The following is a 24,646-nucleotide window of genomic DNA, read 5'->3' as shown; positions in this document are numbered from 1 at the left end:
GGATCATGCTATCTACAAGAAATACCTGGCTCTCACAGCAGTACTGTTTTGATATTCTGGCTATGCCATCATTCTCTCCCCTCCCTGCTGTCTGTGTCATTTTGTCCATGGATTTCAAATTCTTAGGGTTAGTAACTGTGCTGGGCTTCCATGGGCAGGGGTACTTCAAAAGCCCTAGTGTTCATTCCCATAGCCATCTTGTTCTCTTGCAAAAACAGCCACAATTACTGGGACATTCAGTTCAGTTTTTATTAGGAATTAAGCACATTCTAATTACTTTCCCCCAACACTGCCAGAGATGCATGTCCCTAGGCATTAAGTCAGCAGCCCTGAATTGGGATTTAGTCCCCTCAATAGTCAGCCATTGGTCTAGTTCAAGAGCAGTAAATACAGCAAAGCAGCTTTTCCCCTCCACCTTCGCCAATGCTGGTGTGCAGAAAGAAAAAGCTCTTGCTCTTCATTTTGCTTGACATTTTCTTTTGCTATATATGTTTTTGCAAAGGGAGGGCATCAAACCGGAAACATATGGTGATGTCTAGTATTGGTCATACTCAGAGTAGACCCATTGAAATATTAAGCTGAACAAGTTGGGTATGACCCATAGCATTCTGGAACACATAAATGTACTTGCATTGTTTGAGGCATAGTAGTAAGGCCAAAACCTTAACACTGTGAAGAAGGGAGACTAAGGAAACAAGGGAAAGAAGACAGTACAAGAAAGTGTCCTGTAAAGCTTAGTGTTAGATATCATGAAAACAGGTTTTAAAAAGAAGCTGTTCAAGATTGATTGTGTAACATATAGCAGACTGAAATATTTACAAATACATATTTACTACTGTGCTCATTGTATGGCAGACAAGTAAAGCATGTGATACACTTTAAACAGTAAAATAGTCAATTTTTTTAAAAAATCTATAATTTTAATCAAAACTTTGTTTCAGTCATTGAAATTCTGTTATTGCTGCTTACAAACATTAAAGTCAATCAAAACATCAGTAGCTTGCGAAATCAATATTTTTAATATGTTTGCATTGCAGTGCTGCAGATTTTGGACTAATAGATCGCACCCATATTGATTTCCATGGGAAATGTTAGTCTGATACTGAAATAATTAAAAAAAAAGCACCAGGGATTATTGGTTTGGAATTTTGAAGGAGATAGAAGTATAAAAATTGGTTATTGACCAAATTGCTTGGGGTGAATGAACCTTGGGCATATGCAATAAACTTGTAGCACAGAGTCATTACTGAATACTACCTTAGTCCCTTAAACCTAAAAGAAGTCAATAACCCATTATAACAATGCAAATTGTGGTGAAATAACATATGGGGCATTTTCGTATAACATTCTTTGAAATCAACGGGATATTCATAAATATAAATCTGTTAATAATCATCTAATTAAATGTAGAGAAACAGGAACTACTTTTCACACAAAATAATAATAGACATGGGGCTAAACTACATGCTACATTAGAAGTCTTTTTAACTAATGTGTTTAGAACCTAGACATAACTCTTTCTGTAGAAAAAGCAGACACAGCATGTGTGTATAATTTGATTGGGGCTGTTGCGCAGGGAAACAGGCAAAGCCTTTCCCCACCCTCCTTTCAAATCAACCCCCTCCAAAGAAGTCACTATTTATCCCAGAAGGTGCACAGCAGCTTCAAGAGTAGTTTTTGACGGGGAATGTGTTAACCCACAGATCTCCTTAGTTGTCCTGTAGATGATATTCAGTGTATTGTTGTCATTGGCATATTGCTGCTTCAGCAGGGCTTAGGGGTTTTTTTCCTGATCACCTTGTGGGTAGGGGGCTGATTAAGGTGGTCCATCCAGAAACCAACAATCCAATTGGTTTTAAGAATACGAGGAATTTGCTTGTTGATTCTAGCTTTCCTGCCATGTGGCAGGTAAGTACAGTGGTACCTCGGGTTAAGAACTTAATTCGTTCTGGAGGTCTGTTCTTAACCTGAAACTGTTCTTAACCTGAGGTACCACTTTAGCTAATGGGGCCTCCCGCTGCCACCACACCGCCACCATGCAATTTCTGTTCTCATCCTGAAGGAAAGTTCATACTGAGGTACAATTTCTGGGTTAGTGGAGTCTGTAACCTGAAGCATCTGTAACCTGAAGCGTCTAACCTGAGGTACCACTGTACACAGCTTTTGTCTGGCTTTCTTCCTGAAGAGCACGGGTCTTGTTGCACTAAGGTTGAGGGGTACTTAGAAGGCTCCCAATGCACAAAAAAACTAGATAAAGCCTACTCCTTCTCACTAGCTAGCAGCCAGAGAGGAGGCAAGTGGGTTCAACTCTGTTTAAGTTGCCCATTTTTGGGGGAACCCACCTGATAGCAGCCTATTGTCCACTCACTGGCAACAATTGCCTGCAGGCCCAGTCACCTCACTCTGCATCAGTATCCGTGTATAAGACAAACCCCAATTTTTGCCTTAAAATTTTAGGCAAAAAACATTGTCTTATACAGAGAAAAATGTGGTAATATTTTCCAATTTTGTTTTACTATTGTGCTTTATATTGTTTTTAGTATGTCTTATAAACTGCTTCAGTTGCTGCTTAAGCAGCAGAGAATGTGCTATAGAAACATATAAAATAAATCAATAAATATTGAAGAAACACAAGTTCAAAGTCCTTTGAGTTAACACAGAACTTTCTTTACAGTTCTGAATTCTAGTCTTTATATTGTTCTTAAGATTACAGTAAAAAGTATTTAGTTTATTTCATAGATGTGGTACTTGTTCATAGTGATCACAAGGCCAAAAATAACACTGGAAACTGAGATTGTGCTACTAAATCTAATTTTTGGAATATGGAAAAATTGCTTGCTTATAAAATTGCATTAAATATACATTTTATTTTTAAATGACCAAAAATACTTAATCCAAATCCCATCAAATGCAATATAAAATCTGATTTAAGTGAGAACAGAATAAGGTGAATGAACATGTAAATAAACATATAAATAAAATAAGTTACAATAATAATAATTTTTATTATATGTCTGCATGATAAGTTTTATTATCCCAATTTTAAATATCAAAGAATTGATCCTGCTTGTAAGTTTCAAAGAGGCATCTGGTTGTCCACTGTGAGAACAGGATGCCAGGCAACATGGGCCATTGGCCTGATCCAGCTGGCTCTTCTTAAGTTCTTACGAAATACAAAAGTGTCTTTCCAAAGGCATACATGAAATAAATACCATTATTAGGATTTGAGTTTCAAATATGTAGTGTCTAATCTAATACATATTTTTGAAAAATGTAATCTGCTTTCATTTTGCCTAGCAAATTATTCGGCATACCTGGTCTGTTTTGAATCTGGTCTTGGAGTGTTATCAGAAATCTAGTGTCCCTTGGCAGAGAAACTAGCATGGCATTAATCAGTTTTGTTATTAACTGCTATTCTTAAAATTCAAGTATTAATTATTATTTATTGTTTATTCAAAACATTTATATGCCACCTTCCATCAAATGATTGCATTGTGCTTTTCAAAAATAAAATTAGCAAATAAAACTAGAAACAGACAGCCTGTAAATGTGCTATAAGTAGTCAGAGAATTTAAATATTTAAGATGAGAGTGTTTTTAAAATGCCTGGAATCCAGATCTGGGCAATATCTGGTTTTCAACATCACAATATATCACCAGCTAAACATCTCAATATACCAATATATCACAATGTCTGAAATAAGAATGAAGCTATGTAGAGGCACTAGCTGGCTTAACCGTTTTTCCCACATCATGATTTTTGCTGCCTCCTGCAGGAGGCAGGGAAGAGCTGAACCAGCAGAGTTAACAGAGGCCTCAGGAAACAATAAAAGCATTGTCTGGCTTTCCCCACATTGTGATTTTTGCATGGTGCACCCCCCCCCCCCCCCCATGATTTGTGATATATTGCCAGATCAAAAAAATTATTAAACCAATATCACAATAATGGCCTTCAAACTTGGCTGGATCTACACTGATTGAAAAAACACTATAAAATCTCTCAGTGCAAAAATCCCATTGGTGACCGATCACAGCTCTACAGCGCCATCTGGTGTCATATGTTTATAACGCAGTTCTAACAATATAATAAATGAATGTAGCTGAGTCCCTGGTGTTGGATCAAATATCAATATATCGCCCAGCCCTAGTCTGGATGCATATCTATTTCAACCTTGGACTGACGGCAAAGTTTGTGCCAGACATATTTCTTTGGGAAGGGTACTCCATAGCTGGGACAAAGATGCAAGACTAACTTCTAATGGAGGTGGCATTTGGAGAAGAGTGTCAGTCAATGACCTTAGCATTCAGGCAAGATGTGGGAGGAGAAACGCCTTGAAGTAGCTGTGGGATCATTAATATGAAATGTTCGGAATCTAATATGTGGGACAAAACCTGCCCACTCCCAGATATGCACTTTGATGGAGTTAGTTTCAGCTCTAGAAACCAGCTGTCACTTGTGACAATATTTATTAAAATGTATAGCTTCCTTTTTATTCCAGTCTACTGTGCTTACTGGGCACCTCTCCAATCTTTTTATGAGGAAAAAAGATCCTTTCCCTTCCTACAACGAGATGGCATTAGATGCAAGGCAAACTTTGAAATCCAACCTAAACTGCTTTATTTAACTACAGTAGAGGGTTTTGGAGCATTTCTAAACAACAGTTTTCTCAGTTACACACACACACACACACACACACACACACACAGTATGTATGCTACATATACATACAACAAGTTATTAACTGGCAGAGAGATCACCAGTTGCAGTATACAACCTCTGCAATCTAAGGAAATGGCAAAGTTAGTTTCCCCATTTTTCTCATGCCAGAAGCAACACCTGACTGCTAGTTAGTGGAAAAATAACTTTCCCCCTTAGGGCTATAGACATTAATTAGTTGAGCAATGGAAAGAACAGGCCAAATGAAACCTGGCTTTATTTAATAAAGTGCTACTTACATCTCTCAAAAAGACTGGAACAGCAGTTGCCTTGCAAACCCTCCATGTCTACAAAGTGAAATGCACACATGTACAATTGTCTTATATAGTGGCATGTATGCTCCCTTTGAGAGGAAGGGCAGGATATAAATTTTATGAATAAAAAATGACATATAGGAATTAGAGAAAAACTGAGCAGCCCTCCTTCAGATGTCCTTTTGATTTAAATAGCTACACCTCCCTTACATTTTCCCACTAAAGCTCATTAAAATAATAATAATAATAATAATAATAATAATAATAATAATAATAATAATTTATTTATACGCCTCCCATCTGGCTGGGTTGCCCCAGCCACTCTGGGCAGCTCCCAACAGAATATTAAAAACACGCTAAAACATCAGACATTAAAAACTTCCCTAAACAGGGCTGCCTTCAGATGTCTTCTAAAAGTCAGTTGTTTATTTCTTTGATATCTGATGGGAGGGCATTCCACAGGGTGGCAGCCACTACCGAAATGGCCCTCTGCCAGGTTCCCTGTAACCTCACTTCTTGCAGTGAGGGAACCGCCAGAAGGCCCTCAGTGCTAGACCTCAGTTTCCGTGCTGAATGATGGGGGTGGAGGTGCTCCTTCAGAAATACTGGTCCGAGGCTGTTTAGGGCTTTATAGGTCAGCACCAACACTTTGAATTGTGCTCGGAAACATACTGGGAGCCAGTGAAGATCCTTTAGGACTGGTGTTATAGGGTCTTGGCGGCCACTGCCAGTCACCAGTCTAGCTGCCACATTCTGGATTAGTTGTAGTTTCTGGGTCACCTTCAAAGCCCCATGTAGAGCGCGTTGCAGTAGTCCAAGCGAGAGATAACTAGAGCATGCACCACTCTGGCAAGACAGTCCACGGGCAGGTAGGGTCTTAGCCTGCATACCAGATGGAGCTGGTAAACAGCTGCTCTGGACACAGAATTGACCTGCGTCTCCATGACAGTTGTGAGTCCAAAATGACTCCCAGGCTGTGCATCTGGTCCTTCAGGGGCACAGTTACCCCATTCAAGACCAGGGAGTCCCGCATACCAGCCCGCCCCCTTTCCCTCAAAAACAGTACTTCTTGTCAGGATTCAGCCTCAATCTGTTAGCCGCCATCCATCCACCAACTGCCTCCAGACACTCACACAGCCAATTAACAGCCAGTCTGTTCACTTCACCCTGCTAATGTCCATTTGTGCCAGCTTTCCCAATATGTAAACCTTTCCCCATTGTGCTCCGCCATTCTCCCCTGCTTCCAAAGGACATTCTATATCAGGATTTCCCAAACTTGGGTCTCTGCAAGCTGTTTCTGCAAGCTCTTTTGGATATAACATGGCTTAACAATTCTCTAACACACGGATACTCAAGATTGAACCAGACTTCCATCACAACTTTTTGGCGCAATGTCTTCCCCTTCTTCAGGGGTTGTGGTTGAGAATTTGGAGTCAGAAGGGGAATTGCATACAGGTCCAGGTCCAGATGCCCCTCCAGAAGAAGAGCCTGTGGTGCCATTGCCCTTTCAGTCTGAGAATATCACCTTTCATACCCAAGTGTTAATCAAACCAGTAGCACACGTAAGACTTTCTAGGGTTAGAAGGGGGAGGAACATGGGGGAATGAATGTCTTTTGTTAGCAAGCTGCCAATGGATATAACTGTGTGGTGATTGATGACAGCCAGACATAAATTTTGGCTATTGAATTCAGTCTGGAAAACAGAGTGAACAGGTGGTTAACCTCTGATGCTCTGAAACAGTCATTTTCTGTGTCAAGACACCAAGAAACTGTCAGCTCCTGGGAACCACATAAGAGCCCTGATGAGCATTGGATCTGCAAAAGCCTCTCTTTCTTAATTATTCCTGAGATGCTTATAATTCATATATCGAAAATGAGATTTCTCTGTCTGCTGGTGGAAATTTACATTTGGCGTGTGAGTTGCTTTCTGGCTACAATAAGGGAAGGGAAGTTGGTTGTTAAAGGGCTGAAGGCAGAAGAAAACGTCTGCTTTAATTGTTTAAATCAAGAAAGTTCGTTGTTTTCTCAACAAAAGTGTTGCCTATAAATTGAAAGTAAATCTTCACTTGATGCTTCCTCTGTGGGAAAAGAGTTTACTCTAATAAGAGATAATGCTGTGAAGATCTTAAGGTGGAGACGGGCGATGTAATGAGACTGAATTGTTAATAAGATCAAAAACATTCAGTATAACAAGTATATCTTTGGACATTCCACTGTTGGCCACCTTCAGCAAATGTTTGATGAGCAAATAAAATGGATTAGAACAAAGTTTGATCTAATCGAGAATGAAAGTAAACCAGAGATGAATGAAATGGAAAGCAGAATCAAACAGGGAGGGAACAGGTGGTGAAATGGGCAAGTCCTTCACACTGGTTTTTGGATGAATGAAACAGTCAAATGGTGGAGTTGTGATGCTGGAGGAGTGGAATGAAGCCATGGATGGAGAGACGTCTTGATCTGGCATCAAACGCGACTGTGCTATCTCTGTTGGTGAGGAGCCAATGAGAGACCTTCAGTCTGCCATGATCCCTCCCCCGGAAGTCAACTGTGTTTCTTGACAATCAAACATTCTCACTTTGAATGTTTGAACACACACACTCCCCTCTTAATCACTTCAATTTTCAGGTGGGCATCTCAGTTCCAACCCCTTAGCTGCTGTCATCTCCTTACTCAAACCATACCAAAATATGTGATAAAACCCACATTCAGCTTAAATAAATGATGAAATTCATACTAATTTTAATGAATTGGAATTTTAAAAATTAAATTTATATACCAATCAAAGATCACAGGGTGTTTTATAGGATTGCAATCTATATCAGGAATTAAGTAAATACAGTGATGGAAAAGGGAAAAATGAACATGGATAAAACTATGTGGGGAAAATATGGCTTGGTGTTGTGGGTTATCTTTGCCACTTCATAGGTGGCTAAACATTCCTGTTTGAGGTAATTTGTGATCATTGGCATATAATCACAATCATAGCAGCTTTAAGCTTAAAATAAAACACTTACATCAGGTTATAAAGTTTTACTGTTGCATTATACAGTTGAATTAAGTATTTTCTGCTTTTTTATGTGATTTTTTTCAAGGAAACATTTTCATCTTCAAAGGATTTCTGGGGGGACTTTAAAAACACAGCAGAAATGTCAAAAATTAAAAAGTGAATGAAAAGATTCATCATATTAATAATTTCACCTTTTTACACTTCTGAGGCATGCTTATGGTGACATGACAATACTGTTATATAGCTTCAGATTATGAAAGGCAACAGATGTTGAAATTATTGTTCATGGTAAATGGTTTGCAAGATTAGAAAACCATCCAGTCTTTCTTCTAAAACACATACAAGGTGATGTAATTAGCTAGGAATGGGTTTCTCTGCTGAATCAGAAGCTGCAACCTAAGCATACATAGCCGAATAGCTTCCACTGGAATTCCTAAGGTTTCTGAATAAACATGTTGGTTCAGGATGTAAGACCTACTAAAAACAGTCAGATTTACTTATGAGTGTGCTTAAAATAATATTCCTCAAAGTATAGATATTGGAATGGCATCACATGATTGTTTTTGTGATATTTATTTTCTTCTGTAATGGGAAGAAATTGATTCCAAATGTGTTGTCTTGACCCCATACTCCATACATGGTAGTGCCTAACCTTAAATGATGCTTCTCCAGTCTCGGCTGTATTTACAGTAATTACGTGCATAATGTAGCATATTATTGTCTGGACTTCCTGTTTAATCAGTACAGAGCTTCTTACAAGTGCAGCTGAAAAGGGCAAACAAAATTAAAGCTTTATATACCAAAACAAGTTTGATTTGCTAAGCTCCCAGCATTCCAAAGTACACAAATTTGTTCCACTAAGTTTTCCGATGGTTTGCAGATGGGCAATGATTAATCAGAGAGCTAACTGAAGTAGTTTGCAATTAAACTGGAAAGCTCTGAAGCATGCTAATTGAATCAGAAAATTAGAGGCACTGAGCAGTAATTGGCTATTTCTCATGCAGCAGGTGCCAGGCCACTCATCTGTGGAACAAGGTATTTAAGGCACATTAGCACTAGTAAAAATACTTCTTGATATGGAACAGCTAGATTTTCTGCTCATTTTCACCATGGATGCCAAAACATACAGCTGGGATGTCTAGTGCTTCAATTCATGTTAGTTTCTGTAAGATAAGCACGTAGGAAGCTACCATCATGCAACCTGTAAATACACCATGGAGATGTTGTAAGTGACACTAACGTACAGAAACAAAATAGGTAAGATATCTATATCGGCCAAGGCTCTATTGGTAATCAAGGATGAAGACAATGAATTACACAGAACTCTTTAACAAGTGATAACATGCTTGTTACAACAGAAGTTGGGCTAGTAAAATTGCTCAATTTATGTATTTTGTAGCTGTTACTTATGTGGGGCAAACATAAGCTACTGGCCCCCAAAAGACCTCAAAATCTGCTACAATTTTTCAGGTCTGCAATAAGGTGGAACTCTTGATCTGGAGCCTTCAGAATAGTTATTCACATGAAAGGGGAAAGAGTGCTGTATAAATGTACCCTGCTGCTCTTAACAATTGCCATTTGTCACGTAAAGGTAATATGGAACATTGCAGCTTCTCATACTGTGGAACCCAGATCAGGATGCTGGTGGCTTATGTCTGTGTATTATCCCAGAGTGATCTCTTCATGGTAGCTAAAAGCAGTTCACTGGAGAAGGTGAAAATCTTATGGGGAGAACTACAGCTTATCTTCAGTGGTTAAATATTGTGGTGGTGCATGCCCAAGTCCTAATGCCACATTCCTGAAACTATTTGTTTGGGTAAATGTTGGGATTCCTTTGCAAATATGTGGCTTCTGTAGTCTTCCAGTAAAATCAGTGTAGTTTATTTACTTCTGAGACAATATGTTTAGAATAATATTAATAATAATAATAATAATTGTAGACTGCCCGATACCTGTAGATCTCAGGGCGGTTCACAACATGAAGTTACAATTTAAAAACACATATACATCATAATAATAAAAATAAAGACAACCTAATGTGGATGCTGTATCATATGACTTAAGCCGCTGCCTTGGGCAGTGGAACTCTGCAGGGCCGTGCCCCCATGGGAACCCCCCCGCCCCACCCCTGCCACCACCAGAGTCATGTAGCTGCACCTTCCAGCCAAATATTCTGAGAATTATGCAAGATCTCATAAGATCTCACCAGAAGCAACCACGTGACCCCAGTAAGCGAGGCTTCAGTGGGAACAACTTCCTGTCTTGCCTCAGGTAGCAAAACAGGGTTCGCTCCTATTTCTTTCAAATTTTTAAAACCCACTTAAGATTGCTTCACATCATAAAAACTAATCAAAATACAAAAGGGTCACCAATATTAAGCCCAGCATCATGATACTAAATTCAAATCAAGTGATTGCAGTATAGCTAAACTGCTAGGAAAGGGAAGAATGGTGCTATATACAGGTAGGAAGAGGATGTGGTTTTCTGGATCCAAGCACCATGAAGATTCACTGACTTCTTACCATGCCCTTTGACAGCTGCTCATTCTTGCACTTGGTTAAATATGTTCAGTTATATAGGTCACCTCCACTATAGCTTTGCGGTGCTAAATATTTGCAGAAAAGCTGTAGAAATTAGTTTCTTGGAGATATGTTTTAAATATTCAGATTACTGAAGTGTGGATTAGTGAAGTTTGGCTGTTACATCAAGAAATAAAATCAATGTTCCCTTATTTCTAGGTAGTTTTGAAATTTGAGAGGGGGAGAGTTGAATATTACTTGGAGATGTTGGCACCATAAATCTAATACTGCTGTGAGCTTAGTAGATGCATAAAACCAATTCATATTATGTCTCAGCATGAGTTTATATCTTCTAATTAGTACCACCATTTTATGTAGAGCACATGCTATGAAAGTTTGTTTGTCGTGTCAACAGAGACCAAAGGACATACAGTAGTTCTCTGCTAGAATAAGAGGACTATGTGGAAACAAAAGGCTTGTACCCTAAGCAGTAGGTAATCAGAAAAGAATGTAAAAGAATTAAGTGCTGTTGTGGAGATAAAGTTATACCCATTTTGCAATGAGCATAGGTGGTTCTCATGATATTATTTTTCTCATTATTAATTAGACTTCAGTAAAGTACTGTTCTTTAAAAAGTGAATGAAAACATTAAAAGCTTAAAAGCTTCTATTCTGACAATTGAAAAGTAAAATTTTATGATATTCAAATGCTAATCATATCACTTAGCAGATGACTGAAGAAAGTAGTGTATTTTGAATAGAGGCATAAATTATAAATTGTAAACAGTGCATGGGGGATATATTGTAACTGCTTCTCATTTAAATTAAGACAGGGAGCTTTTTCTGAAACATATTATGTGACTTCATTAAGTTTTAAAATCCACTTTATAATGTTTTATTAAGATCTTTTGGCAACAGGCTACAAACTCCCATGCTATAGCAGTTCAAAGTTGTATAAAGAACTTGGCTATAGCTCACGAGCACATTCATATATTCCAATATTATTTCTACACTTTTCTGTGCGGTTATATAATAAATGTACCTCTCTAATGCTGCTCTCCTTGCCCACAAATATGTTTTTGCTTTTTTAAAAACTAAAAAACATCTCAAACATTTACATGATCAATGTTTTTTGCTTGAGGGATAAAGTTTGCTCTTCCATGGACAAGTGAGAACATATTGATCATTTTATTCTATTTGCTATTTCTAAATTCAATATACCTCTTGAGTCGATAAGCGAGATCGAGAGCATATTCTTTTTTTGTGTGTGCCTGCTTGTAGCTTGTTCTCAAGATTCAAGATACATTTTTGATTAATCACAAATGCTCTGGGGTCATGGAGAGCAAATGTGTTTGTGGAGTGTCAGCTGATGCTGTCAGATAAATGTCTTAAGCTTAGCCAGGGTTCATGCCCCAGCTTTAGGCTGTGCCAAATGTCTCCCCTTGTTGAGGAAGATAACAGCTACACTGGAGGCGACTGAGCTGTTTGTTCACTGAAAGGGCTGACCTTGCCATATGGGGCTACAATCAGGTGAAAGAAATAGTGTATGTTTTAATTGAAACTTTTAAGACAAACTTTACTCTTCTTAATTTTACTCATTATTAATGCAGATGAATTCACTGCTTCTAGTGCCCTGTTAGCTCACTAACTTTGCTTCTTCTTACAGTTTCAAGAAAAATAATTTTGCCATATAAATTCCATTTTGTTATTTCTTTCTATGCTAATATTCATTTAACATTGTCATTGTGCGAGAAGGAAACAAGGATGTTTTTGTTTTGTTTTTCTAGTTTCAATGCCCGTGGGGCTGAATTCTCAGTACAAACTAGAAGTTCCAACTGTGGGATTGGAAGGAATTGTTGAACATTTTCATTTCACATTTGTCTTCAAAATAACAGTTCTGAGCCTACAGAAAATGTCATATAATGTAACCTACAAGTATGTCTCCCTTTTGACTTCTGAATACCAGTTTAATCACATTTGCCACATCTATAGCAATTTGTCTTCTATTACTAGACAGTACATAAATAAGAAATAGTGGCGCAGTTGGTCTGTTAACACCTGGAGAACATTTTGTATCAAGCCTGTCTATGATTTGTAATGCTACAGGCAAAAGCCTGTATCATATGGTGGTGCATAAATAAGTGAAAGCTCTCTGGGCTACTTGAGGACTTTGTTGTAAAACACCTAAAATCAGGGCCTTTCTTCACTTTGTCATAGATTGTTCTTTGCTTCAAACACCATGATCTACTTTTTCTTTCCTCTTAAAAAGTTCATACTGTCATGGGTAAATCAATGGGGCTAATTAGACACAACAATGCTGTTAAAAATGGAGAGGGAGAAAATAACACATCTGTCATGAACTCCCTCTTGGAAATGAGACATTTTAAATATTTTATGTTGAACACAAAATATCTTGAGGAGATTGTTTCATATTCTGTATTCCAACACAAACCTCTGTGTGAGAAAAATAATCCTGCTTGAACAAACCATTTAAACAGTTATTTTTTTAAAGGAAAAAAAAGCTTCATAATGTGTTCAATATCTCTTTTACTAAAGAATATATAGTACATAAAATGTTTTATCACAGATAATGTATTCAAAAATTACATTTGGAGACTTTTGGCACCCTAGCAACTTGTCCGTGTTGTGCCACTGCATAGAGGAAAACATGTAATTTGGCATCATAAGATGAGAAAGAGCAGTGGAAAATCTTGCCAACAGAAAGAACATTCTCTTTCCAATTATTTCTCTTCAGCCAACATCTAAATCAAATTGAATGCAAATATTTTGCCTATTAGACTAATCTGAATTGTATTTCTAGCAGTTTTTCCTGCAAGATATATTTTCTCCTAAGAAAAATATTTAGCACATAATTTATATCATACTTTTCAATGACATGAAACATTTCCTGTTTTCAGCTTGCATAATTTGTGCATCTGCATGAGTTATGCACCTGTGAGTTTGAATTAGAGCATTTAAAGCTATGTATTTAGGTTAACAGAACAGTAGTAGCAAAAACTGAGTGATGGAAAAGAAAGTGTCCTACATGCTAGAATGACACAAATTCCATAAGTTGTGCATTCATTAATTTCTAAGTCATGTATGTAAAGCATCTGACCATGGACATATTCCTTGCTGTGTTTTTTAAAATCCTTACTAAGAAGAGAAATGTCCCTACCTGACATTTTTTAAAAGGTTTCTCCATTAAGACCATTCTGTCCCTTCCGTGAAAACATATATTTCATCTTTGACAACTGTTTAATGGCACTTGGTGTTACTGATGGTGCATGCACAACTTCTTCTTTCTTTCTTTCTCTCTCTCTCTCTCTCTCTCTCTCTCTCTCTCTCTTTTTTTTTTTTTACCCCAGGACAGCTGCCAACTGCAGCTGACCCTGCTGTGTTTTCAGCTCCAGTACATCTTATAAAATAAAGTAGTGTTGTCATGCTGGAAACATATTTGAGGAAATAATTCATGACTATAGTTCACCAGACTGAAAAAGAGGCTCTGCATAGTGTAGAAATTATCTTTTGGTTGAATGGTGAATGGTGACAACCAAAACACTTCATAAGGCCCAGTTCAAGAAAGAGAGTGGGCATGAGTTTTGGCAAATATTGCCACTTCTGCCCTCCGGCTTAGTTTAAATGGTAAAGCAGAATGAGAAAGAAGCACAGTGGTGATCAGAGAACTGAATATTCTGAATAAACTCTTTATCCAGAGAGAGAACTCTGAATGATCACAGTCATGCTTCATAACATGCATTCTGTTTGTCTATCAGCAAATGTGCTTACATTTGCCAAATTCTCAGAATCCTGGCTTTACACTAAAACAAGCAGGCTTCTTGCACTCATTGAGGAGAAAACGGTAAAATATGTTCAAGCTCAAAAACTGGAGATCTGATTGTGATCATGCTCTCAGTCCCTATGGCTGTTACTCCCAGACCTTTTTCTCCATCTTTATGCTTTTCATTTGTATGGCCTCAACTAAATCATTCCCCTTCCATGGCCATAGTTACAAACTGGGGTACACTTCATGCATTAGAACTTCCTGCACAGATAGTACTTCCATGTAGGAAATTGCTTGTCACAGTTTAATGAACAGTCACATGTGACAAATGACACTTGTCTAATTTGCTGCATGCACATGGTAAGAAACTCTGATTGGTTTCCTCTGAAATAGACTCAACCGAGTTTGCCTTCTGTGGTTCTGTGTATACAAGGTGTATGCATTTTCATATGCAGAAATTATATCTAAATAGGATATTCATATGCTGTAGTCCTGATAAAATAAAAGGCCAGCAGTTATATTTTATAGCATTTAAAAATACATCAATATTCTGATTTATAGAAAATTAAGAGAATATCCTGCTTGGTCATTCCAACATGTAATTTTCTATATTGTGAACCTTTTCCTATTATTTTGCTTTTCCTCTCCTCCTTTTAGCGTTGATAGATTTTGGGAGCAATAACATTAAGTTAGTATCTTTTTAGATACTTTTCCTGGTTCAGTGTCCAATAGTTTAGGAGGGGGAAGTCTCAGGGAGAAACAAATGTCATATGAACATCAACTGCATCCTTTTCATGTAGCTTCCTATCACTTTACAATCTTATGCTGAATGGAAACTGAATATGTTTGCAACCAAGCTACTTATGAACAGTGCCATTTCTATGTTCTCAAAGAAAGTGTAGCAGGAAGAAGAAGTATGTTTTTTGAATATACCAAAAGATAAACGGTCTTTGTATGTAGCTTGAATAATTAGCTGTCCAATGAAGTTATCGGACAGGCACAAAGATAAACTGTGTTAGCGGATAAGAAAACTTTCAAAAGCAAAACCTTTTAGACATATGGAATACATAGGCCAACACTTAATTTGTCCTATTATTTTCTTCTGCATAAGTGTCACACAAAATATGTAGACTAGATTGTTGGATGTCTGTTGAAGATGCAGGTTTGAGAGTGACAAATGAGATTTACACTTCAAGTGGTGGGTTGTTCAGTTATATAAATATAGCCTAGTGATTAAAAGTCTTTGTGCTAATGTGCTAGCTCCTAGCACCATCATTATCAGCAATGTAATAAGCCCAGCTTTAGTTAATTTAGCATCTAAAACAGAAGCATACATTTTATTGCCTTATCTGTGCCTTATCTGTAGTAAATTGTATATGAAATGGATCCAGCCAATGTTTTAGATCCTAACCCCACCCCCATAGACCAACTTTGACAGGTAAATGGGGCCACCTTGTATCGTTATGAAGTTATGTGGCTTTGCAGATGTTCACTATAACCTCCAATCACCTGATAGATGGTTACTGCAAGCCCCTTTGATGATGTAGCATCAGGACCCATCAGCTGACTGGTGCTGAGAGCACACCTTCAAAGGGAGTTGCTATAACTGCTGATTGGCAGTTACAGTGAGCACCTTTGAAGTCCATCCGCAGGTGTGGTTAAAATTCAAACCACATCTGCAAACAGTCATTTCTCCTCTGCAAACCAGCGAGTTTATTGGGGCCAAAAGTGTGTCTTCAATGGGGCTTGCTGACAGTGCCAGTCTGCTGATCAGTACTGACAGCTACCCCCATCAGCTGCATTAGGGATCTCCCAGTGGGAACAATCGGGAACTCACTTTAAGTTTCCACTTGTTCCTTTAGATTGTTTTTTACCTGTCCCACATGACACCATGCATGGGGGAAAGTGGTTGTGATTTGAATAAAACATGCTCCTGAGCTAAACTGGGAACCGTGCTGAGCCTAATTAGGCCTATGGGCAGGAGGTTCCCCAACCCTGCATTAACTGCTCAGAAACCCTATTCTTCTATCTTACATAAGCAGCTCCTCCCCCATCTTCCCTGGAGCTACTTAAGAAAGACCTGTGTGCCCTAAGGGAAGGCAGAAGTAAGGGAGCCCAGACCAGGTTGCACACACTCCATCAGCTCCTGATAGAACATTCTATGGCCTGAGAGAAATGTTGGAGCAGCTCCTATCTTCCTGGAGTTCTGTGTGCCCTGAGGAAAGATGAAAGCCCAGTCCAGGAAGCTTGTGCCATCATCTCCCACTTAGCCTGAGAGGATTTTGTCATGCCACATTTTATATAATATATTTGTTTTAGTACTTTAAAAGTAAAAACTGCCTTAAGTGCCTGGGCACAGAGGTAGTATATAAATCTAATAAATACATATACACTACCAGTTTCCAGGCTGTCTGGGAGTCAAAAACCTTTACTAGTCTCCCCCTTCCAGCACTATCTGAGGGCTGTTGCCATGGCTAAGGAAGGGAACCAAGAAGAGCTTTGCTGCAGACCAGGTGTGAGTCTCATTGTCTCTTCCCCATCTCCAGTGCTTTTTTTCTGGGGGTACACAGGGGTATGCGTATCCCTAAACATTTTGTGAATCTTTGTACTTTGGTCCATTTACTGTATTTATTTTTCCCAATTTGAACTACAAATGGTGGTTTTCTTGAGTCAAAATGAGAGTACCCCTAAATATTTTTATAGAAAGAAAGCACTCCCCATCTCCCTCAGCAGCAGCATTGTCCCTGAGTAACGGAGGCAAGGAGAAGTATCTTTGTTAGTGGGGGGAGGGGAGGTTCCTCTCCTTTCACCATGGTGGCAAAGGGAAAGGTTGAGCCATCTAGGTAGCCACCTTACCACAGTGCCACCTGTTTTTGACCCAATCTGTAACCTTCCACGACAGACATTAATGGAGCCAGTTAATTCTGTGACAGTTCCCTTTTTGTGTGTGTGTGGCAGAAAATGAACCAAAGCTCTCAAGGACACCATTTGAGTGGAGGCAAAATCTATAGCCATTGAGTGAGGGCAAAAGAGAGGCCATTCACTTTCATTAGAGGAAATATCTCACTATTCTTGGTAACACATTTGGAAGTAAGGCAAAATCCCTACAATACTTACAGTAGGTCACTTGATTCAGGGATTTCCTCATCCCAGCTGCATACCCCAGTAGCAATTTATTGTCATAAATTTCAGTGGTTCCCATTGATATCTGTGGGGCAAAGTAAAGGGCCTGCAACATGCAACACAACTGAAGGGTCACTAGTGTCACAGGCAAGTTGGGGAGACACTTTTATTTCATTTTCCCTAATGAGAAAAGGACACTCAAGGACACTAGTGATGGTGTCACCAAACACTGACAACTTCACCTTTGCTGTTATAGGGTTGTAAGGGGGACTAGCCTAGTCAGGAGCAGAGACCATTGACCTCCACATTTCATCATGGTCTCATTGAGTCATTAAGTCAGTGATTACCGGTATATTCCAGATTTCATAATTGCCTCGGAGTGGGCAACTCTATGTATTTCAATGGGTGGAGAATTCAATAGACTGTCCCCTAACAAATTTATAATATGATTAAAGAAAAAAAAAGCATTTCTGCTGAAGCTAATAAAGTACACAGTCCAGTTCATGTGATTATTCTCAATATGCTGCTCTTATTACTGGAGACTTGCAGTCAAAGATGCGATGGTTTATAACAGATAAGCTCTGTAGGCAGTGATATTACTGTGGCAATATGCAAGAAAGTACAAAGGTAATGTTCATGCTGCCATGGAGCTTTGAGATAGAATTAGATGATCCATAACTAAAAGGTCCATAAACCAAGCCTATTCCTCCAGCCCCTAGCGTCACATTAGAAACTGGAAATGAAAGACCTTGTAGGACTGACAACAAACTGCTTTTCTAGAAATCTAACCGTACAGATTCATTTGCCTGTAAGATTTCCATTTTTACGGCAGAGTAGGGAAATTCCAGTTCTGTTCATACAGCCAATTATTGATACCAGGTTTTCTAGTCAAGCACTCCCTATTGTTTCCTGTTCTCTCTTTCTCCCCCCACCCCAGTCTTCTAAATTCAGCCTAATAATCTCCTCATGACCTGATAAGAGACTCAAATTTAAAACAGGAAACAGAATAGAATGAGTAGTGAACTGACTTAGAAGTGGGGCCATAGATCCATGGTAGAGCACATGTTTTGCATGCTGAAGCTTCCAGGTTCAGATCCCAGCATCTCCAGGTAGGATTGTGAAAGTCCTTTCTCTGAAAACCCTGGATAAATAACCACTGCCAGTCACTATATAGGCTCAATGCTCTGGCTCTGTATAAGGCAGTTTCTTGTGTTCCTATGACCTTCATTGGGATCAGTGGCAAAGTACACTATGGGAAATCTATTCAGAACAAATGATAGACAAGGGAAGTATGCTATTCCAGTACTATCCCTAGTGTAAGCCAAGCATCAGCAAGAAATAGTGCAGTGGAAGCAGGGCCTCATCAGCTGACATGAATGGAGAAATAATGCTAGAGGCTGATTCATATTTCTGAAACTTACCTCTAATTTAGTAATCTCTTCCTTCTTCTATATGAACCACTCACAATACATGATGGAAGCACATGGAAGATTGGCTTCTCAACATACTGAAAAGAAATAACGTAATGCAAAATTTGTTAGGTACTGTATATATCTATCCAGAATTGACTGCTAGGGCAGTTACAGGTTTTGAGAGGTTAGCTATATTTGTATCTAATAAATCTACAGGTGTCTAGTGTCTGGAACTATCTTGGAAAAGTCTCCTGGGAGCAAAATAGTCTGGGAATGGGGCATAGGTTGTAGTATCTGCACTAGATTTAGGGTGGTATGGGTGCTTCCCCTGCTCAGGGCGCCAAGCTGAGGGGGTGCAAAATAATGATAATAATAATGATGATGATGATGATGATGCCTATCGTTATACAGGTATCTGCTGAGAAGTTCCATAAATAAGCAACTGTGCCAAAAGGAATTACTATGAAAATAATAAGTATTTGGGGAGGGGGTATAAACAGAACGGAAGGGGGCGCATATATATTTGTCCTTTTCAGGGGATGCCAAATTTTGTCCTCACTCAGGGTGCCATGTTACCTAATTCCGCCCCTGGTAGAAGTAGTCATTGATCTGCTTCTTGCACCTCCAGATGGTGGAGATGTCAGGCAGCATCCAGGCGCCTAGGCATCTTCACTTGGTTGCAAGTGGCCAATAGCCAGGTGCAAAATGCACCTGCCACCTGGCAAATTTCAAACACTGATGAAAAGCCTTACGTAGCTATGTTCTACAATTTTTCAGCTTACAAACTATGCTGTGTCCCTTTTTAGATTTCTTGTTCTATCTTGGTCCTTAAATAAATAAAATAGTTTTAGCAATAGACTTGCATTATGCAAAAAAAAATAAAAATAAATGATTACAGGTTTCTACATTTATTGTAAATGACCTTGAAGCTTTAGGATGTGTTGATTCAAAACCCAAATAAATAGCCAGGTGCTGTTTGGTGACACATGCCTTTTCATTTAAGCCATGGATGGAGAATTAGATGCACTGATAGCGGCTGATAGATATCAAGAAACCCAGAGTTCACACTTCATTAAAATGCAGGTTAAATTCTTTAAAGATAGCCATTCAGGTATCTTGTGTAATCTTCTATCAGGATTGTATCTCCATTTCAGTTTGTAAGGCACTACCTGTTTGGAATAGGATAAAGACCCATTGTTATTGTCAGACCTGTTTCAAGCTAAATATTCTTCTAGTCCTTTGTGGCTGCCATTTTTTATCAGGCATTCAGAACAGCTTTCCTTTGCTGATCTGCCATTTTCGGACATATCACTGTTTCACTTGTATGATTTCTGGTGAGACAAGCTCAGACCTGGCTGCTTTTCTCTCAATAACAGAGAAAAGAAATGTCTCTGGTGCCTACTCTGCAGAGAAAGTTCATTCATGTGTAAATTATCAGTTGGCCTTTATTTGCTTGGCCTGTGGAGAGTACACATGCAGATAAAAGGCTCTGTGGGTCAGGGTTTAGTACATGCAGGTTTCTCCAGTGGCCACAATGGCACTGTTAGAATTGTTGTCAAAGATTATCAGACAGGCTAGGATGTCTTATCATTATTTACTTGCAGTTTACAGAGTTAAAATAAAATTCTGCAAGCAGGATTCTATTAGAATGTTAGAACAAAATCCACAGCATGACTACTATAAGAAGTACCTTTCTTAATGAGAAATATATAAAGATTCATACAGATCTGTTTAAGAATATCTGTTTGTTAATATCACAATGTTTCTTTACTTTATTATCCACCTACCATATCACCCTCTACCAATAATAGAAAGCAGTTTCATTGCAGTGTCTTCAAAATTTTTGTCTTCCTTATATGTATAGTTGCTAATGTGACTATTGAATCATGGGGAACTGCCTTAAATATGCTAAGATATTTATTGCACAATTGTATATTCTGCGGTGATGTTTGCACTGGCATAAGAAGTAGGTAGCAGCTGCAGTCTATGTGAGGCTGCAGAAAAGTTGTTTGATCTACAAGATCAGTAGCCTGTTACTTGGTTGCCTTTCATTGAAACATAATCAAGAATCATTAAGGCCTATTAGCAGCTGTGTTGTAAGTACATTTTATAATGCAGTTCTCAGAGCCCCAGTTATCCTTACTAAAGTAAAGTTGTTAAGCTACAACTGTCTCTTAGTTACAGGAGGTTGATCATAAATGAGATAGGATACTAAGCTTTTGAAATGGAAATTCAAGACCCACAGGATTTGATCCATCAGGTCAGCTTCAATTCAGACATTTGGGACCAACCTGCCATTGAATGGCTGGTACCCAAGGTCATAGCTGGAAAGAGCATTATTAACATATCTGCATTTATTTGTAATGTTATCATGAAAAGAAAAAAAAATTATCCAGAATGACAAAATCGTTTCACATTAGTTTTATTTTTTCCTTCCTAATCATTTTCTTGCCCTTCTTACTAGTGATATTTTATATTGGCTGCATTATTAGCATTCACATACTTAACTGTTTTGCTTGCTTTATTTTTAAAGTTGCCCTTTGAAATTATATTAGTGTTGATAGTTTGACATTGATTTCCTTCCCTTGATACTTTGTTATTTGGGCATTTTAAATGCCTAACTAGTTTCTCTAGAAGAAAAATGCCACACTATGTGAGATTGAAAACCTTATTTCTTGAATGTTTCCCGTTTGGCAGAAGGAAGGAGGTGGGTGTGAAACTCACTGAGAAGGAAGATCACTTGGTTCTTCAGAAAGGCCTCAACACAGCCACTGGTGCAGGAAGAGAAAATTCTGCAGAACTAAATATTTATGGTGTCATACTTGCCCTGGCATTTAGAATACATCTTATATGGTATAGTCCAAAATGCAGATGAATGAAAGCACTGAAATCAGTGATTCATGAGAAGTATTGTGACAGATATGAATAATACCATTATGATTGCTGTTGCAGATTATTTAGATAACTAATCTTGTTTCTGCTTTTTGTAAAATGCTGTACAGTCTTATGTGATTACATAAATATGCCCATAAGCTAACAGAGCAGAAACTATCTCAATGAGGAATGTAAGGAGGGTCACATATGATTATATGGATTTAAGTAGAGTATGTTCCCGGGTACTTGTGTGCAAAATATAGTAGGTGTACATATCTGTGTGGGAGCCACTTCTGTGCAGCAACTTTCCAGACCTTCCCTGAAACATGTAACCCGGTTTATCATGCAAATCTTCATATGAGCTACCCAGAAAAAGCATATAGTACAGTTCTCCTGATACACCACCACTTCAGAATGCTGTGTCAAAAACTTCCAGGCTCTGGAAAGCTAACATGTCAGAGAGAATGTTTGTAATCTAGCACAGAGACATGTGATTCCCCTACCTGCATTCTGATGTGGTATAATCAAAGGAGGAGTATAATATCCTGCCCCCTATATATATATATATAAATTAATTCAGTTAAAAGATTTCCAAATGGTGTGACAAAGGAAATCCATCACACATTCATTGACGTCAAACCCATCCATTGGCATAAAAACTCCAGGCACCAGTGTCAGTGTCAGGCTGTGCAGTTGTTTAGTCCCTGTCACTCCCTGGTAATTATCAGGGAATCCACAGGTGGTTATTGAACCATCATTTTTTAATCAGTGGAAATTATTCATCTCTTTTCACACACAATGAAAGCTCAACTATGATATTACAATGTTTGGCACCACTATAAAAAAATTTGCCTTGCTGAATTGGACAAAGTTCTAGTTTTGAATTCTGCTTCCAATAGTAGAAAGGTAACAAATAGGACATGAGAGTGATAGCCCTGTTTTATTCCTTTTTTGTGATGGGTGATATACTACTTCTGGACATCGAGGACCCACTTAGCACTCTTAACTAATAACAGTTGATAGATTTATCTTTCATGAATTTGTCTAATCCTTTTCATAGCCATCTAAGTGAGGGCCATTTCCCCAATGTGCAGTGAATTCCATTACTTTTATATATTGTGTAAAGAAATATCTATTTTAGTCTACTACAGCCCATCCGTTTTATTGGATAGCCCAAGATTCAGTACTATATTGTGAAATAGAGATAATCTAGTCACTTACTCCACGTTGTTCATAAAGTTATTGATTTCTGTAGTGTTCCCCTTAGACATCTTCTCCACCCCCAACACAAACTAAACTGGACTTGCCTGTGGCTGCAATGTAAGTTTACATATTGGCATTATATTTACAGTTTTCTTTTCAATTCTTTTGTAAATGTTTTCTCTTCCTGGACAAATGATTTCCAGTAAGCCTTTTCACTTCAAGATCTTTATGTAGTTGGCTGCAGCCAAGTTAGAGCCATGCACGATACAGATGTTTATTATGAATAAAATGCCTTCAGTGCCATTGTGCTTTCAAATGGGAGTGTAATATCACAAACACATATTTTGCAACAGGTTTTTTAAAAAACAACCTGTGAAATTTTCCATGAAAAATGTTCTGGGGGAGGGGATGACTTCATGTGAACTGTAGCAAATTTACACGCAATAAATAAATTAAATCAATAAATAAAGTTCCACAATAAATACCTGTCTGGAACTACTACATTGGGCAAAGAAAGTGGAACCAAGGGTCTTTGGAAGAAAAACTAAACTTGGCAGAAGTCCTCCCAGGTACATTAGAGGAGCAGAGGGAAAGGAAAAGCATGCAAACCCGAAGCTTCATTCAGCTCACAGAGTCTTGTCCACTTAGTGCTAAACCATGGTTTAGTGTTGCATGTAAACTGGGCTACTGTTCTTCTGGCTCACTTCCAGCATCTACTGAATGTAAATAAACATTTGTTATTGATTTTTATATTTATATTTTTGCCTTTTCTTATAGTGAATTTGTGCTTTTTGTTTCCCAGTTTGTGCTCTTTTTCAATTTCCTCATGTGAGCACAATTTAAAAATAATTCCTCTTGCCTTTCATAACTTCCTTAATTTGCATTTTGTCTATGAGCATTCTTTGGCGCTTTTGAGTCCTATAGATTGCTATTGAATCTATATTATAGTTGTTTTATATAAACTACAAGCTTCGTAATGATATTTCAACCTTCAGTACCTTCATTTTTGAGAAACTTCCCCTCCTGAATATTGATGAAGGAATATATTCCGCTCATATATGTATGATTGTGAAAGCACATTTGCAGCTGATCTTGTGTACCGCTTAGGTTTAAATCAAGAATCACTTCTGCTCTTGGTGGTCCTTATTACCAAAATGTCATAAAACATCATTTATTATATCCAGAAATAACATATGAATTTACAATTTATGCACTCATTTTTTAAACAGTTGAAGCCACTCATTAGTATTGCTTTTTCTACTTCAGCTACCTCCTTGGTTTATTTTTTACACCTCAAAATTAACATCGTGTTTTGGTGAGGGAGATTCTTACTTTAACCATAAGATTCTGCCAATAGAAGTTTAGAAAGAATTCCCGCCCCCCTTCAGATTTCTAACTTAATGGACTCTATACCTTCTTAGGATTTTAGAGGAACACTACCTTCAATAAACTTTCTCTATCCTTGTGTAGGTTTTAGATTTACTTTACTGCCAATACCCGATTAACAGTAGTCATGATGGACAGATATGAAACTAGAAAACAATGGAAACGATTTGTTAAATAGAAATACAGCTTGATTTAATTGAATTTATAGAAGGCTGTTGAAATCCATAGCTGTGTATCCATTAACACTGAAGTAGGCATTGTCACACTTTTTGAACTGTGACAAGCATCCAAGAACCATGAAACTAGTTCTATGAGCCCAGAGAAACATTAGATTCCTGTTCCTTGAACAGCATTTTCTCATGTTTTCTG

At 38.1% G+C, this 24,646-nt stretch overlaps 1 protein-coding gene across 6 annotated transcripts in view; it reads left to right on the top strand.

Moving 5' to 3' along the window:
* Positions 1 to 24,646, top strand: part of ARB2A (ARB2 cotranscriptional regulator A) — a 209,202-nt gene that overhangs the window by 163,756 nt on the left and 20,800 nt on the right. The window contains exon 11 of one of the 6 annotated variants that reach the window (XM_080972937.1): positions 21,512 to 23,641. The exons of the other annotated variants lie outside the window; for them this stretch is intronic. Within the exon in view, the coding sequence (XP_080829063.1) occupies positions 21,512 to 21,531 (20 nt within the window). The 3' untranslated portion in view covers positions 21,532 to 23,641. Of the gene's footprint in view, positions 1 to 21,511; positions 23,642 to 24,646 lie in introns of those variants that run through there. 6 annotated transcript variants of the gene reach the window in all.

This window comes from Podarcis pityusensis, assembly GCF_964106645.2.
Source record: "Podarcis pityusensis genome assembly, chromosome: 11".
In the NCBI taxonomy this organism is placed as follows: Eukaryota; Metazoa; Chordata; class Lepidosauria; order Squamata; family Lacertidae; genus Podarcis; species Podarcis pityusensis.
Note: the sequence above shows the minus strand (reverse complement) of the source record. Positions and strands in the feature narration are given on the sequence as shown.